The 18420-nt window shown below is 35.5% G+C and overlaps 1 protein-coding gene across 1 annotated transcript in view; it reads right to left on the minus strand.

Annotated features, from left to right (window-relative positions):
• COL11A1 (collagen type XI alpha 1 chain) overlaps positions 1–18420 on the minus strand; it is a 164533-nt gene that overhangs the window by 67630 nt on the left and 78483 nt on the right. Inside the window, exons 25-32 of the mRNA XM_075038798.1 lie at positions 18054–18107; positions 14787–14831; positions 13125–13178; positions 12999–13043; positions 9683–9736; positions 8605–8712; positions 4984–5037; positions 1852–1905 (exon numbers count right to left, since the gene is read on the minus strand). Coding sequence (XP_074894899.1) covers positions 1852–1905; positions 4984–5037; positions 8605–8712; positions 9683–9736; positions 12999–13043; positions 13125–13178; positions 14787–14831; positions 18054–18107 — 468 coding nt within the window. The remainder of the gene's footprint in view (positions 1–1851; positions 1906–4983; positions 5038–8604; positions 8713–9682; positions 9737–12998; positions 13044–13124; positions 13179–14786; positions 14832–18053; positions 18108–18420) is intronic.

Consider the following 18420-nt stretch of genomic DNA (forward strand, 5'->3'; position numbering starts at 1 on the left):
AGTTGCACAACAAGCAGAGTCCCTCTGCAGTAGTGTAAAGGACTTGGCATCTTTTCCAGTGTAATAATAGCCTTGAAGAAAAAGCCCCCAGGTTCCTATGGACAGTTCCACAGGTTAATAGAGAAAAGAAAGGGAAAGCCTCTCTTTTTTTTATAACAGAAATAGGGACTGTAGTACCTACCAGGATTCTGCACACTTGCACAGAGATACAGAACTTGCCAGAATACTAGCCCTTAATTTTTTGCTTCAATATATCTCCTAATCATACTCAACAGACTTCTTTCCTTAGACTCTGCATTAGTATTGCATTCTAATACAAAGAAGCTTAAAATTCAAGAGAGTAGAAAAAGAAACCCGATGACTGGTACTTTCTAATCTCTGAGGTAAACACAACAGCAAGAGATATCAGCAGAGATTTTTTAGCGTAAGGCTTGCTTTCATTGGAAACCAATTAAATGCACACACCTGTTTTCTTGAGGGTTTTCGTGTGCCCTTTTTTTTAATGTTGATTTTATTTCACTTATCAAAAAAAATTATATGTTGTTCTTAAAATGCTGCACAGCTTGTGAACTTCTCAGGGACAATGACTGTCTTTCCTAGTACCAGTACGCGACATAGCATAAAACACAATGATATCCCTTTAGGCAAGATTAATAATAATACCTGATTCACATTACAAAACCAGCAGTTATTGTCTCATTGACGATCAGCATAATACTTAAGTATACATGCAGTTTGATGGTATTAATTATGTGGTTAGTACTCTAGCTGAATTGAAAGCTTTATGAAGGCCTAATAATGGATCGATATAATTAGATTTTCATAATTTTAAGTCTGCTCGTCAATGTTATCATTTTGCTTGGTTTTTTAATCTGACATCTTTATTAGCAGTCACGTCTCATTTTTCCCAACAAGGATGAACTGAACATTGCTTTATTGCTCGTGTCTGTCCATAACAATGTACTTTATCTTAGCTAAAATAATACAAGAACAATTTAAACCATACATAAGCAACACAAATGCAATTGGATTTCATATATTTCATCTTAAAATCATTAATTTCTGCTTGTTTTCATGCTGCAAATTAAAATGGATTCTTAAGAACAATGATATACATTACTTCAGTTTGACTTTACGTTGCTATCATCTATGAATTCAGACTCATGCTCTTAATTTCATCATCTTTCTGACAACATGTTCTGCTATGTTCAATTGAGCTTTAGCGATAACAGCACAGTGACCTTCTTTCTAACCTATATTTCATTTTTATAGTTTGAAGAATATGCATAACAGATTTTCCCTCACCTCCTTCAAGTAAACAAAGCAGCAAAACCTGTCATTTTACATCTATTTTTTAATGTATGTAATAGTACATGTTCTTCATCTTGTCTGGTATATTTTGCATTTTAGAAGCTCAGCCTATGAAAAAGCTTGTGGCAAATCAGAATACTTATGAAATACAAGTTGAATTTCCTTGAGGGTAAATTGCATGGTAGCAGGGTAATTCATGGGATACAGGAAAATAGGCCTTGCCAACTCACTCAGCTATACTGTCAAAAAATATGCTTCATCAAAGGTGGTTTCTTTTCTCTTTTTCAAATATATAATTATGTTAGCATACGCAGTGAAAAAGTGTCCAAGTTCCTGTATATTTAGATTAATACCTTAAAGAATGAGAACTAGTGTCTCAGTATGCCCGGTTTTACATAACTGTAGAGGTTCATCTTAAGTGTGAAAAGCCAGTTTTTATAGTTCTTTAGATAGTAGCTTGTATCCTTAGGTTTCAGTGACTTCCCATAGCACTGAGTTTCAAAACTTAATTAAGTGTCATGAAAGCATGAATTATCATACCCTTGCACCTTTCTCTCCATTGGCACCTGGAAATCCTGGGAAACCAGTTGATCCCTATGTAAGAAATCAATGAAAATATCAGAGGATATCAATAGCAAAACAGTAGTATAGCCAACATTTAATTTAGGTGTAAAGCACACCTCCAAAGTCATGTACATTGTACACATCAAACTTGCAAGCATGACAGCTCTGATGAATAGCTGTAAATTAACTTACCATAATTCCTCAAGTCCAGAATGCATTAAAAAAATCAATGTATAGAATGGACATTATTTGTCATTTTATTAAAGTATTCATTAAATCTGCACCATTTTGAAAAGTAGGAAAGAAATTATCAGTAACAGCCCAGTAGAAACAACTGTTTCGTAATGAAGAGGAACAAACAAGGCCTTGTTAGCACACAGTATAATAATTCTTTTACAAAATAACTTCATTCAAAATAATTGTGAGGTATTGCCACATCTGAACAGTGTTGTGGTCCTCTACTTACTTTACTGAGCTGTAAATTACTTCAGGTGCTTTATTGACTGTAAGCTGACCACTGGCCAGTTTAATTTAACTGATACATGCAATTCGTACATGTGCTTATATGCTAATCTCATAGGCAGAATTTATGAGGAGATTATCTGACTTGAAACCACTTCCAGGCAACATTCTTTTCTCCTTTTTTCTCCCCTTTCCTTCTGCTAACTGCCCAGTCTAATCTGAACAGTACTATTTTCTTTATTTCTGGTATATAGGTCCAGAGGGACAGCAGACTTGTTACCTGTGAAGGTGTTAACTTGTCATAAGGGACTTGGGGTCAAAGAGGTGACAGACTTGATAAAATATACTTTTAAGTGACTGGAGATGAAAATCAAAGCAGTGTTTGGTTTGGTCAGCCAATAAAACTACTGGCAAGACTCCCTGCTGTGATAATGCATCTATATCTGTGCAGCTTGCTATTAGTATTTTAGTGGCAAATAAAAAGCATATAACAAAAACTTAAAATAGAATGTCTTTGTGCTCTTTTTTGAAAAGTCAATAAGTATTTTTTCCTTTTTTTGTCTTGTTCTTACTTATGTTTTCCCTTTAATGATTCTTGTTTTACACAATCATTCCAATTATCCATTAATGACTTAGGGGGAGTATAAGTTCACTGACACTGATTCTAATGAAACCCTGACTGATATTCACTGGTGGGAGAAAAGTAAGAGATTTTCTTTTCTTTCTTCCTTTGTTCCTTTCTTTTTTAATTCCTTTTAAATTCTTCACCAGTTATAACTTAAAATGTGAATAAAACTGTGAAAATTCTGCTCTTCGAAGCCCGAGCATGTTCTTCATAGTTAAAAGGCCAGAGGAAAAAACAATCTCTAATGATTGGGTATTAATAGGCATGACTTGGTTGTAAGTATCTTGTATATACGGTACTTTTTGCAATTGTGTTAATCAAGAGGGACTGAACAGGATTAAAAAACATGGTGAAAATTATCAGATAATGGCAGTACTCTGAGAATAATTCTTAGAAGAAAAATAATGAAAAGCAGGTAAGCAACAACAAAAAGAATGCTGTGAACCTTCTTGACAATAGTGGCAAAAGATTTCTTATTTGCTTTACACAGCTAATATGTTTTTCTGCTGCTTCTTCTTTTTCTCCCTCCCTTATGTTAATTTGAACTGGACTGTGAATTCAAAACAAGTCTCTAGTGAGTTGATGTATTGTAGCTGTCATTACTCTTTCTTGGAAGTTTAAGCAACAAATTAGAAGGGCAAACAGTGACTGCAGCTTGAGAACTATTTTCAATTTTAATGTGATAAAAATTTAATGTAATGAAATTCTTGATCAAGTCTTTGCTGAAAAAAGAATCAACTTTTATTTGAAGTGTTACATCATTTTTGTTCTTAGAACTGAATAATGTAAGACCTCTTTGATCTTAGACTTTTCAAAAGACAGTTCTAAAGGAGAACAAAAAGAGAGACTGAAATCTCAGACATATGTGTTAAGAAACAGAAGCAAAACCCCATGTCTCTCAAGGTGAATAGTTTTCATGCATACTTTCCATAGACGGTTTTGATATTTTTCACTAACACAGAGTGTTCAGTGAATAAACATTCTTCAGAGAGTTCATTCACTTGACTGAAAAGGGCCAAAGTATAGGCCACAGTCAGAAAAACACTTTGCTTAGCCAGCCAGGAAGTTGTATTTCTTCCAAAAAAGCATAATTTCAAATTTGAAAATAAAAATAGATCTCAAAGTAGAGCAAAGTTGAGGATTTTACTGCAGGTTGATTGTTCATTTGTGTAGAAGGGGTAAGGGATTCTTTTACTTGTGAAATTTCCTTAGATAACTCATCTTTGAGACAGTCTGGAGATGCAATGTCTCCCTAATGGCCTCCTCTACACTGGGAAATGTCTGTAAAATTATTTTTCTTTCTTGATAATCTCAGAAAAGAGAACTTGCAATTAATTTAGTGTGCCCATTTCCTAAAGCTGTGTTAGGATGGCCTTTTTAAAAATATGTTTCATAAAAATGTTTTGAAAACATAACCCTTCACTTAAACCAGAAGCCACCTATATGGTTTTCTTTGCAATCAAAACATAAATGATAGCTGAAGGATAGATGTAGGCACGTAAATCAACTAAGGGTTGGGTTTTGTCAGGTTTGTCTTAACAGAAGCAAAAGGAAAACATGATCAAAATTGTAAATTATATGTTTCAAAGAAATATGGCTTATTCTGTGGAAGAAGCAGTAATGACACAAATGGAATCCTCGTACCACATGGAAAATTCCCATCACTATCAGCATCCATTTAGCGGTCAATATAGTGCTCATTGTCTTTCAAGGGTATCAGCAGTTCCTTTGTTTTCAAATGGCAGTCTGCTGCTTGCACAAAAACACAACTCATGAGAGGATGGCAAAGGTTTGAGGGCAGTATAGTTAAGAATAGGAAAGATAGTGCTCCCTAAAGAGCCTGCCCTAGGGAATCCAACGTTTTTAAAGATTTTACTTCAGAACATGATTGTCAAGAAAGAAAAAGTGAAAAATGGACCTTGCTTTGATGCCGACACCCTGCTTCCCCAAACACACTAATAAAATAACTGCCATTGCGACTAATGTCAAAGCACAAGATATACAGCTCATTTACAGCTCACCTTCGGGCCTTGTCTTCCTGGATATCCTGGCAATCCAGGTACACCAAGCTTACCCTGCAATAAGAAGGCAGTGTTAAATTTTATTTTATCCTCCTTAGTGGTTCAGCAAACTTTTAGAGAAAACACTTTTTCCACAACTTAGTGATGATACTTCATGGAATATAATATTCAATTAAATCAATTTCTCATTTTTACTATTAATCACCAGTGGGCTTAGTTCCCCAAACTTGAATAAAAATCCCACTCCAATGAATGGGTTCAGCAAAGCCAATACCTCAGTGTCTTCTTTTTTTCCTCATGAAGTACTGTGTACTGATGTGGGGCTGAGGTCATTAAACTATTAATATTCTCTAAGAAATCAGGGTGTTAATGGGTTTAAGTGAGAAGAAATAGTTTCTAATTTATACTGTGTGATAGCTGCTTTGTTTTCCACAGATTTTTCATTGACAGGCATTTGAAGAATCAATTATTTTCCTGAATAGTTCTAAACTGTTTGAGACTATAATACATCATACCCCACTGACTATTTGCTGACAACAGTTTTGTCAACAAATATTACCAATTTGCTACATTAAGAAAGGACAACAGGATGAACAGTCTGATCAACACTGACATTAACCATTCCTAGAAAATAAATACAGTACCCTATGCCATTGAGTTGGACTCTTCAGACCTCTAGAGGATGAGTGATGGTTTGCTACTTTCAAAGGCAAGGGAAAGCAGTTTCAGTTTTTGAAAGACGGGAACTCTGGGGAAGAATTTGTGTATTTGCCTATGTTCCAGTCTATCACATTTTGGAGAACATCTCAATGAAAAAGGTATGATTATTCAATATAATATGGTACTCTGCAGTAAACTTAGATAATGAAAAAGAGGAAGGAGAGACCTGTATGGGAAAGGAAATCTGCCAAAATAAACATGTCTATTCATAAAAAATGCAGCACATGAACAAAGATGTTGTGTATTATCATATTCATGTAAGTGCATGTGACTGGCTGAGACATTATTAAAGAAGAATTCTTCGATTTATGAAAATAATTATAATGCTGCCAGTTATGTGCCACACTGAAACAAGCTGCACGCATTACAATGATTGAAATGTTTTGCAGCATGACAGTGCATCAAATTCTTGCCAAATTCAGTGAAAGTTTTGTCCCTGATTTTATGATTAAGCAAGCCCAGTTGCCTATGTTTCGAGTGTGGATTCAGGGGGTTTTTTGAATATAAGCTCTTTTCTGATATGTTCCTCAATTGTTTTGGCACCATACTTAGCATTTCCTTTACTAAGCAAATCCAGGCCTAGACCTACTTGGGAAAGAGAGTTTCCTTATCACAAGATCAGGTGGATGTAGAGAATAAGAGACTACTCTGGTACTTTCATTACTATGGAAGAATAGTACCTTTGCATTAAATAAGTCATAGGAATGACAAAGGAATAGGACATTGATAACTGGTCTTACAGACACTTCCCTAATATTGTGGGGAGATCTAAGAGTTCACAAAGATTATTCTAGTCTTTGCACTAAAATAAACATCACAGGACCAACATCATAGAATTCTTCGCTGACCCACTCTGTTCTGGCCAAGTATCCACAGAATATTCACAGATGCTTGACTTTCAACAGGTAAGAAAAGGTATAAAACTTTGTAGAAAAGGGAAAACTTTGGGTCTAAAATTCCAAGCCCAGCTAACAGTGTTATCAACACCAATAATTTTTTCAAATATCTTCTGATATTTAGGGCTTCAGATTCTGGACTTGTGAGACAGTGAGAGTCCCATATATGTCATAGTGAAGAAGAAATGCTTGAAAACACGAACCTATATTCACATTGAGCAATGTGAATAAGAATTAGAAATAACTCAAATTCATATTTAAAAACTAACAACTATAAAACAAAGTTTGTTTTGGCTTGGTTTGGTTCACTTTGGTTTTTTACTTAGGTTATAAAGACTTGAGAAAGATGGACTACTTTGTAGATGTCGTCTGTCAATTAATTGTTCTGCAGTTATCATGATAACAATATAAATTTTTGTAAGATCCCTAATATTCTTACATTTTTGTCAGGTCAGCGATACAGAAAAACAACCATTGCCATGAAACATACAGTTCTTTCTGGAGAATACAAATATATTGTGGGTGAAGATTATATGACCCTTATTATACCAGATTTTTTTGCTGATCTAGTTAAAACTGAGCACACTGGCTTTCTGGTGTGAACTCAGATTGCATTCATGTAGGACAATAGTTTTGAGTTTCTTTTTTTATATGTTCTTTGATTCATGACCTAATGAATCAATTCAATGATCTAATAGCTGGTATCTTGCAAAATTGTGGAGAACATTAATTCATAAATAATTTCCAATAGTGAAGTAAACCTGAGAATAAACCTTTTTTGTAATGAATGAACTGGTTTTGGATATATACTTTTCTAAGAGTTTATGAATGATATTATGCTCAAATTTTAACCCTAACATCTTTCTGAAGTTCTACTAATGATGTACTTGCAAAAAGTAGCAACTTTTGATGAAAAGAGAGTTTGTTCCCAAGTTTGCTGAATACATTTTTTCTTCCTGGCAAAACTCTTAGCTGTGAACCTTGTTACCTTTTTAGTAGTACCACATACTTATTAAGAATTCAATGTATATTTCGAAGACTGTATATAGATAAAAAGACAGATAGAATAATTAATCATGCTGTCAGATGGGATGTTGCTGGAAAATACTATTCCTATTTCAAAGACAGTGAAACTGAGAAAGAAATATAAAATGCACCTTCTGTCCTATTCTTTTCAAGGCAGAACTAGCATTAAAGCCACAGTTCACCAAAAAATGTGAAGGGTAATACTTTCATCAGCATCTCCTCACTTTAGTGAAATATAGTATACCCATTTCTGAACTATAATTTTTATTTTATTTTCTCATTCTTTCCCAGTTATCCAAAATGCCACTGCTGAAATCACATTTCTTTTCTGATGCTGTCACCCAGTGAACTATGGTACCTGCACAGGCATTCCTCAGCCTCCTTTCCTCCTCTATATCAATCATCTCAGGTGTTTTTTGTTGAGGTCAGGATTCTACAGAGATTCTACAGAGATTTGTATTTATCTTTGTGCTTGTTCTCTCCTGTATTTCATGTCACCATCCTTTTCTTCAGTCCTCCCTTTTAACAGCACCTTTCACTTTCGCTAACCCTATTTTGGATATTTATTAGGGATATGTCTTCTGTTTAAAAAATCTTCATGTCACAGTTTGTCATAATATGACTGAATATTAATTCAATCTCCAGCAGCACCTTTATCCTCCTTTGTGCCCAAGTATTTTCTTTGCATCATATTTTCTTTAGCTGGCATTCACTGCATGTAATTTGGGATAAGAATTTAGCTGCCTTATGTGCCAATGAAGAACTGTAATGCCTTTTTGTATACTTACAAAATAATGATTCCCACTACTTGTTCAAAGGTGAACTCCAGTGGTCTGCTGTAGTAGTGTCTCATAAAAGCTACTGTTAGGTAGCTAAAGATTTTGCAGATCTAGAGGCTTGGTTTTTTAGTGATGAAGGTCATGGTCTCCATCTATGTTATGAGGCAATGACATGTTTATGTTGATATCTGGCTACTAACCTTTTCCCCAGCTGGACCAGCAGCACCCGGGTCCCCAGATGGACCTGCTCGACCTTTTGGACCTTCTGGACCATCTTCTCCTCGTGGACCCGGCTGACCAATTTCTCCCTAAAATACACCACCTTATAAATATGGAACAATAGCCTTTGTCCATATATTAGAGAGACTACCTACAATTACTTGAAAATAAGTTTTCTGTAAATGTAAATAGAGATTAGAATCATAGAATCATGGAATCATATAATCATATAATCATAGAATGGTTTGGGTTGGAAGGGACCTTTAAAGGTCATCTTTGCATTCCAAACCCCCTGCAATGCACAGGGACATCTTTAACTACATCAGGTTGCTCAAAGCCCCATCCAATTTCCAATTAGGAAAATACCACTGCTTATGTTCATTATCTAAATGCAAATACATATAAATTAGGCACTGAATATTACTGTCACAAAGTGTAAGAGCCCAGTTGCCTTGCCTGAAGAGAGCTGCATTCGGAAACTGTGTATTCTTATTCTTCCTTCTGTAAATTCTTGTGAAGGCACTCTGACAGTCCATAGGAAGAAAAATGTCTGTACCTAAGTACTTATATGGATACCATCTTCACAGTTATTTATGTATACAGGCAACAGATACAGGCCAGGAGCCTCTTGTGATAAGTTTTTTTAGAACCTCCACACTTCTTATGAAAGGAAGTAAGCTCCCATTGGGCTAAATAAACAACATTTTGGCAGAGAATTGCAAGATGCTAGGTTGAAATCGAAACGTCTTAATCCTGGATAATTTTCCTCAGGCAAATACTGGGGATCTTGGAATCTGGAAGAGGAGATTCCCTAGAAAAAAGCTTAATGAAAAGGATATCCAAGACTGACGTTATCTACCTCTTTATAACTGTGCCATTGTTGATTCACAAGAACCAAATCTCTGGCTCAAATCTGTGCACGCACAAGGAACAGAAATAATTTAAACTAGTAGTTTTTATTTCATTTTTGGTTTAAATTTATTTGTTCACTTCAGTGATTATTTCAAAATAATAACACTTAAGCTTTTTAAGAACATATGGCCTATGATAAAAGCTTACCCGGTCACCTTTAAGGCCCATGTCACCTTTAAATCCTGGAAAACCGTCTTCACCCTAAAAAAGGCAGAAATGCATGTAACAAATTCTAGTAATAGAGAGGATTTTTTTTTCTGCAGATGGAATAAGAAAATACATACACTACATTAAAATAATTTGCATAGATAAAGTGAGAACTTCAAACACCAGAAAATCTAACAAGGCTATCACTATTTTAGAGAAAGTATATCAGTGCACTATACAAAATTACTTTTGTCAAAATGAACTGAAAGTTCCTAATAACAGCTGTTTAAAGCTGTTTAAAATCTGTTTAGAGACAATGTAATCTTTCTGTTTTATTATGAATTATCTTGCAAAGTCCTTTCTTAATTCATAAACTTTTTTTGATTATCACTCTTTTTAATAAGGTCATCTATTCAATTACCTAAAAAATTGGTGGCAAATTATTCAGTGTTGTTCTTTTTGATAGCAGAACCTTCCTTTTAACTATTTTTTCTTTTAAATTAGTGTCTATAGTACCATGAAAGGAATAAAAAAATTGGCTGGTTGTGACATCTCAATAAAATAATAAAAAAAAGACATATTAATGTTCATAACCCAAAAGAAGAAGTAGTCATCCCTATATAGTAGTTCGATGTCCGGCAATACTCAGCCCTGCCTACTCTCATTGGCTGACATGATTGAAAGAAAGTAGAAAAAAACAATGGACATTAAGATTGAATCCATATACAGTGGCAAAACAGGTGCATATTATTGTTATTCCTAGTGAGGATTACTTATTTACTGCCTAGTAAATTCTGGCAGAGAATTACTGCGAGCATTTTAATAAGTCTCCATGGTGAAGTACAAGCAGACAGTAGTCAGACACATTTCATTTAAACCTGTATGATTTAGTTCAGAAACAAACAGAAATCTCCAGAGTTGTTCAGTGGAGTTGTTCATGACTTGCTCTAGCATAACTGATCAGCTTTTGGTTCCTGCTTTCTTCAACTAACTCATCATACATCTACTGTTCCAATATCCAGACAACAAAGATTATTGACTGCATTTCTATCTGATGCTTAGTTATATCCTGGAGCAAAGGTCTTTGTGATGAATAAGCACATAGTAAAATGTTTTACTATGATGCTGTTAATTTTTTTATTTGCTGAAGTAATATTGCTGACTTAGAATCTGAGTAATATTTGGATAGTCATAAAGGTCGGGAAAGAGCGATACTGTGCTCCATGCTGCTGAAAAAAACCAAGAAAGGTTTTATATTTCATCCTCACTTTGAAAAAGAAGTTTGCATTTTGCATTCCTGGGGCCACAAAGGCTTTATCTTCTCCCTATTCAGTAACTGAGACGGATTGCAAGGCTAAAGCCATTTTGACTGTTCAGAAGTAGTCATACTGCATGCAACAAATAACCCTAGAAAGGGTGATAGAAATAGGTTTGCTAGTGGTAAACAGCTCAAAATAGCTGAGGAGACATTAAAATTACAAAAAAAAAAAAAATCAAACAAGCAAATATCGTTTCTCAATCGTATGTATTCATGTAAAAAAAGATGAGGTAACCCATTGTGATTCATTGAAAAAAATATGCTAAAAACCATTCTAAAAGCAGGTTTCCCATGTTTTCTAGATGGTGAAACTAAGCTTTATATGGTCGTCTTATATTGCATATATTAAAATGTCAAGGTGGTCTTTCTTAAAATATAGAGAGACGTGAAAAAGGTGGAGTGCAGAATACATGAAAAAAGCTTTAGTTGTAAAAGTTGCTCAGTTATGGCCATGAACAGTAATAATTATATGAGAAAACTTTGCAATACATCAGCAAGGACTGACCATGTGCCAGCTACTGACCAAATGGCTGCCAAATGAACTGAAACACTTCTTCAGCTTTCACAGTGAGGTTTCAGCTATTAAGATCTACAAGAGGTTGAATTTATTCCATGTAGGAGGAGAGAGCTGAATGCTCTATTTCCTCTTCTGCTGTTAACAAAAAATAAAATAGCTAAAGAGTTCTAGTCACGTTTACTGGTCAGTGCAGAGATGGACCTCCTTTGCTATCTCTGGGACCATTCCAGATCTACAGCAGCTTTCCTGAATGATCAGTTTATTTCTGTCTCTTACAGTGCTTTCCCCCATGTAATGGCATCTGAATAATTTCAGTAAAAAAGGCCTATGTAACACACCTTTAAAGCACTGTGAGGACAATCTATGAAATATCTTTGTGTTACATTTTGAGGTATTCAGTAGAGTTCAGTGTCTTACTGCAACTGAGAGATCAGTTTTTAGGAACACAGAAATATGGTGGAGAATATGCTAATCAGTGTTCATTGATACACACATATATTAAGTTTATTTATACGTGAGTCCTGTATTTTGTCCTAGCTGGATATTAATCACTCAATAAGGCACAAGAAAAAGCTGGTTTTTTGAACTGTCCAGTCTCTACAGGTCTTAAACACACTCTTTTTCAGCTTAAATCTTATGAGCAACTCTAAAATGAGTATGCAGACTAGACAAACTGTGGTTTAGGAAAGCCTGAAAATGTACAGCAGCTCTTGGCATCTGAACCTGAAAGACAGATCTCTAGTGCTGAAATCAACACTTTTTTGCAAGACTGAGTCTTCTGCTTTAGAAATAGGTACAAATATATACACAGTAGCCATCAGAGCCACAAGGTTGAATTTACCTCTGTGGTCAGGTGATATGACTGATGGTGTTCGTTATCTGTCTCTCATTCTGAGCGCTGAGGAAAGTGGGAATTTAAACCAATACTGGCTGTAGTTTCAGCCACTGCAGACCATCAGAAGTTAGTAGAGATTGCAGTAGTTAGTCTTTGCTCTAGTAAGAGCTTTAGGTACATAATTAATGGTATCAGGTGGATGTAAAAGCTTTCTTCATGTTCATATATAAGCATCTCACTGGGGCTGTCCATCACTTTGGCAAAGCCAAAGATCTGGGACAAAAATACCTGGAACCTAGTAAAAATACAAAATCTAGCCTACAGCTCTATCAAAACAGATAAAGTAACTAATGTCACCACAAAACTCTCTGATGCACAAGCTTCTCAGTTACTTTAAGTTACTTTAACTGGTGCGAAGAGGATCCAAAACCATTCTAATAACTGAAGGGTTTATATTCACTTTGTACCAGTGTAAATAACCATGAAGGTCACTGTTTTATGAATTGGGCTTGGTATGTCCTTAGGATAAGGCAAAAATAAACCCACTGCTGCAAGAGAAAACACACTGCAGTGAAGGAGACAGAAAACGTTGCAGTGAAACACGAACACAGAAAAAGGGAATGGAATTAAATGCAGTCAGATTTACCTTTTCACCTTTGGATCCCTTGAGACCACGGACACCATCAGCTCCCTAAAGAAAGAATATAAAGAATTACCCACATGTATATATTCAAAAAGGGATGGGGGAAGGAATCCAGTAGTTAAATCTTACCTTTACACCACGAGGACCTGGATAGCCAATTGGACCCTGAGGACCTGGAGGGCCCTAAAATATATTGGAGTAAAGAACCTTTGTTTGTACAGTACTTGGTTAGCAAGCAGTTCTCTTCTGAATTTAATCCTTGTTCTTTCATTATAATGCAGCAGTTTTGTGTGAGACATCAAAATAACAGTGGGCTGCCTGCCACTAAGAAAAGTCATGGCATCACAAAGCACCCTTCAATGTCACTATAAAACTATTAATAGAATTATGAACTTGGTTCTACTTGTGTATTTGGGAAACATCTATCCACATTAAATTTATCTGAAACAATGGTAATTGGAAAATGTAACAAACAAACAAACAAAAAGATGCCAATTAGAAACCAGTGGTGTCTTACTGAAGAAAATGTATGAGTTAATTATGATGATGATGCAAGTCAAAAGTAGAGATTAAAATAATGACAATAATAAAAATCACGGTCTTTAAAAAAAAAAAGAGATTCTAAACCTGAAAGCTAAATGGCTCATGGTGCTATCAATACTGTCTGGTGTCTGGATGCTGTTATTTATGGTTTGCTGAGCATTTTAAAGATGCTTAACTTTGATACTATGCAATCTGATGGCAGTGTCTAAAGAAACAGTTCTGTAAACAGTGGAAGTAAGGAAGCCTGGAAACATACATATCTGTGTCTGAGGCTGAGCTGCTTTATTGATACTCCTATGCCTGAGATGGACAGATAACAAAATCTTTCCCTAATGGGTCCATTGATAAGGTCTTTTTCTCCTTTCTAACTGTCTTTAGACTGTTAACATCTCTGAGAAATAAAATTTTCAACCAAATTTGGCTGAAATTGATCAGTAAATTCAAAAGACATAAGGAAAAACTGACAGATGGTCACACACCTGTACATTCAAAACATAAATGCTCTGTGTAAACTTTATTTTCTTAAGAATTCAGGATAAAATCTACAAGCCTCTAACAGATAAGAACATTTTGGACAAATAATAATATGCTGCTGTCAGTGGAATTGTACTTTCTGAAATGTCCTATTCATTCATTCATTCATTCATTCATTCATCCTACTTATTCAGAATACAACCTTTTAGTATTGCTACTGAAATCAGTACTGCAACTGAAACTGATTTCAGGTGCTATAAAGGGTGATATTCTGGATAAATATGGGTCAATATTCAGCAAGCAGAACACTTTAAAGAGCCCCAAGACCCTTCATTTCTTCATAAAGAAATAAAGAAATTACTTTTCACTGCCACTGACTTTAGGTGACCTAAAAAATACAAGGTATATGCATGCATTTGTAAATCTTGAAAAACCAAGGTTCTGAAGAACCCTAGTGGGTACTTCATACAAAGGAATTGTAAACTCAAACTATTTGGAAGTTACTTTTATGAAATGTATGCAACTTTTATTGATTGCTATTCTGTCAACTCCACAATCAGTTTTACTTTAAGAGAGTAATCTCTATATTTTTTAGAATCTCTATAATATTTAGAATATAATATGTTTGTCTGCACACAGAGGCTTTGAAAGTGTGATGGGTTTTCTATTATCTTCCTAAATAGTTCTTCGAGCAACAAATGTGTCATAAAGCTGAAAAACTGCCAAAGGTTTTCTCGAAAGCTATGTAAATAAATGGAAAGTTTTAAAACTCACCAATGCTCCTTTATCTCCAGACTGACCCTCTTTGCCAGGATGACCCTGATTTAAGAGAAATGTATCCGATTTGGAAAATACTCATTGTAGTGACATTGTATTATAAAACCACAATTATTTAAACACTTGAATTTCAGGTCACTAATCACCCTTCTTCTGTGTTAGGGCACACACACACAAAACTTTGAGGAAAGATTTTCCTTTCAATACAAAGGAAAAGCTGGACAATAGTTATGTTAATATTCATGTTTTCAGGAATATCCTGATCACCTTTTCTTTTAATGTTTCAGCAGTAAGAGGTTTTTCATGCAAAACTCTCAAATTTGATTTTGAAGCAAGCAGGGTGATTAATATTACAGCATGAAGACATTCCTAAAATTATTTAAAATACTATGGAATTTATTGCAAAAGCCAATAGAAGGTTGATATAGTTTTAACATTCTATGTCTTTGTTTTAAACTGTGACTTGCTTTTAAAACAAAATATATTTACGTCTTAGTGTTTGTTCTATATCACTGATGTTAATACTGCAGCGCTCAAAACATTAACTGATCCATTGTTTTTCTTTCTTACAATATTTACACTAAAATGCTGCAAAATTTAAAGGCAATTTAATGAACTAAAGATTAATAGAAGATTATTGCTTATGTGAATCAGTCAGGAATCCTTTTTCTATTTATGTTCATCAGACTTATTAGAGGAGCACAGTAAATCTCTAGTTTTGCCAAGCATGTGGTCCCAAATATCATGTAGCCAGTTACTAAAACCACTCATGTGTAGGTGTCATTGACATCCCAAAATGTTTTCAGTGTGTCAAATATGATATGACTTTGATGTGGCTCTTATATGACAAAACCCTGGAGCTTATATTCAATTTTCTGGTCTTGGAAAACAGTTTAAAATATGTTCTCTATTAAAAGAATGATTAAAATAAAAAGTATTTGATACTTCCTTACCAGTGATTGGTAATTTTCCTTTAAAGAGTTTGTCTTACTAACATTGAATATTTGTTATTTGGTTTTTAAAACATATGTATGTCAGTTGTTTAGTCCTAATCTGCCAGAATATGCTTTCTTGTGCACAAAATTTTAAATCTCCATCCAGTATCAGAGGTCTCTTTAACATTAAATGACTTCAAAAATGCTGCTATTAAAGGGCATATTTGTATCCCTTTAGATTTCCACTAATTCCAGTATAATATACCACTTTTAAAAATGTCTCACCTTCAAAATAGAAGGACATTTCCCCACATAGAAGTGAAGTGCAGTAGCTAGCAAGGATTTTCCTGATCTCCTGAAAAAATGGTCTTGAGCTTGCACTTGATCTTAACACAGATATCATGGGAGCAGTTACAAAGCTCATTGCAGTCAGGAAGGTACTGCTCACTACCTTCAATCACTAGTGTAGTTCTGTGGTTGTAAATAGGTCTTGTCAATTCGAATAGACTTAGTTTAACCCGCCTCTCCTGCCCTTCCTCTGAACAAATCTACATGTGCATGAGAGAGATAATTTTGGGTAGGTGTACTGGGTCTGGCTGGGGTGGAGTTAATTTTCTTCATAGCAGCCCATATGGCGCTGTGTTTTGGATTTGTGACTAAAACTGTGTTGGTAACATACCAGTGTTTTCGCTATTACTGAGCAGTGCTTGTACAGCGTGGAAGTTTTCTCTTTGTCCCATTCTAACCCCTCAGTGAGTAGGCTGGGGGTGAGCAAGAAGCTGGGAGGGGACACAGCTGGGACAGCTGTCCCAAATTGACCAGAGGGATATTCCAGACCATATGATGGCATACTCAGCAATAAAAGCTCAGGGAAAGGAGAAGGAAGGAGGGGACATTCATGGTTATGGTGTTTGTCTTCCCAAGTAAACCTTATGCATGCTGAAGCCCAACTTTCCAGCAAGCGGCTAGCCATCTGCCTGCAGATTGGGAGTAGTGAATGAATTCTTTATTTTGCTCTGCTTGTGTGCATAGCTTTGCTCCACTTATTAAGCTGTTGTTACCTCAACCAGTGAGTTTTCTTGCTTTTGATCTTCTGATTCTCTCCCCATCCCACTGTGGGAGGAGGGAGTGAGTGATGGGGTAGGTGCTTAGCTGCTGACTGGGATCAACCCACCACAGTAGGGATGTATATCAGCTACAGAGTTGTGCTAACACCTGATTATCTCTTACAGCATTTACCCCCTGCTTTTAAGGTTTAACAAGATGCAAATTTTAAAATAATGTTTATGTTTAGAAATTAATATGCAGAAAAGGATAAGGGGGAAAGTTCAGATGTTTAGACAATGATTCAAGACATAGACTTCCAGCTGGACTATCATTGCACATTTAACGTTCTCCTTGAAAATGGTACTTTGGTGGGTAAAAGAGAGATTGTGAGAGCCCTGGGTACAGTTCTGTATTTGTAATATAAGCATCTATGCAGTGAAACCGCTGCAGTCAGTTCTGTTGTTCTTATCCTAGCAAAACCCTGCTGAAGGTCAGGTTTAAGAAATGCAGATTTAACCTAAAAGTAAAATTGCAAGGGAAAATGGCATGGGGAAGAGAGACATGGTCTGAGAAGACACACTGACTGTCTAATGGCTCTTCATGGTATAAAAAGATGATGTTTTTGATGCAAGGAAACTAGTGTATATGCATGTCATTATGAACAATGATTTCATTTAAGTTTAATGCCTGAACTGTAAACAATGCTACTCAGGTGGTTACACTCTCTGTTCATGTCAGTGAATGCACCCTCAGAGCTAAGCTGAATTCCTTAGCGATCACAAGATTCTAAACTTTGGCTTAGGTCTGTCCCAGTGTAGAAAATGAAAGCAGCAGTCCAAATGCGTAATATGCATCTTAGGTCAGGAAGCAGAGAAAGATCTAGTCTATTCTATGTTTCCTCAGAGAACAAGTGGTGAGCATTTTTACAGATGATTTGCTTTACCATACTGACATATTAGGACTACAGTGAAACAGCATCTGTCCCTTTGTGTGTCATTTAGGTTATTTACACATCCCTGCAGATGTTTCAGATGCATTTCACCACCTGGGACCACATTTTAAAAGCGCACAGCCATTTTTAGCAGCTGCTTCAAAAATGTAATACTCTTAGTTTTAACAGCTCAAATGATACAGGGGTATTAGATGGATTTTATGTTGTTGCCAGCTAGGACTACCAGTGCTTTTACTCTCCGTTTTCTTTTTGCAACACAAGTATCCAGAAATATTTATTACTTGATAAAAGTATTTAAACATTCAAGGTATGAAATATTTGGTTACTTACAGGAGGCCCATCAGAACCAGGAAGGCCGGGAAGGCCAGGCTTTCCTTGAGGTCCCTAAATGCAGTAACAGAGACACATCTTAAGAACAATAATGAACATTCTATCATTTGCTAGGATGATGGAGGATCACTATTATGCCTTAAACCAGCAAACTACCTTAAACCTTTTTAGTATTTTTAAAACAACTGGCGAACCCACCCCAGGCGTAGAGTAGCTATAAGGAAAAAAATAACCCCCCTCCCCACCCATATCCAATACATTTGACTTTAAGAGCTAAGGATATAGAATGTAGTTATACCTAAATCCCTTGATGTGGATATCAGGGATAAACCAAAAATATAACAAAACTAAACCAACAAAGATACTG

Source organism: Buteo buteo, chromosome 10 (genome assembly GCF_964188355.1).
Source record: "Buteo buteo chromosome 10, bButBut1.hap1.1, whole genome shotgun sequence".
In the NCBI taxonomy this organism is placed as follows: Eukaryota; Metazoa; Chordata; class Aves; order Accipitriformes; family Accipitridae; genus Buteo; species Buteo buteo.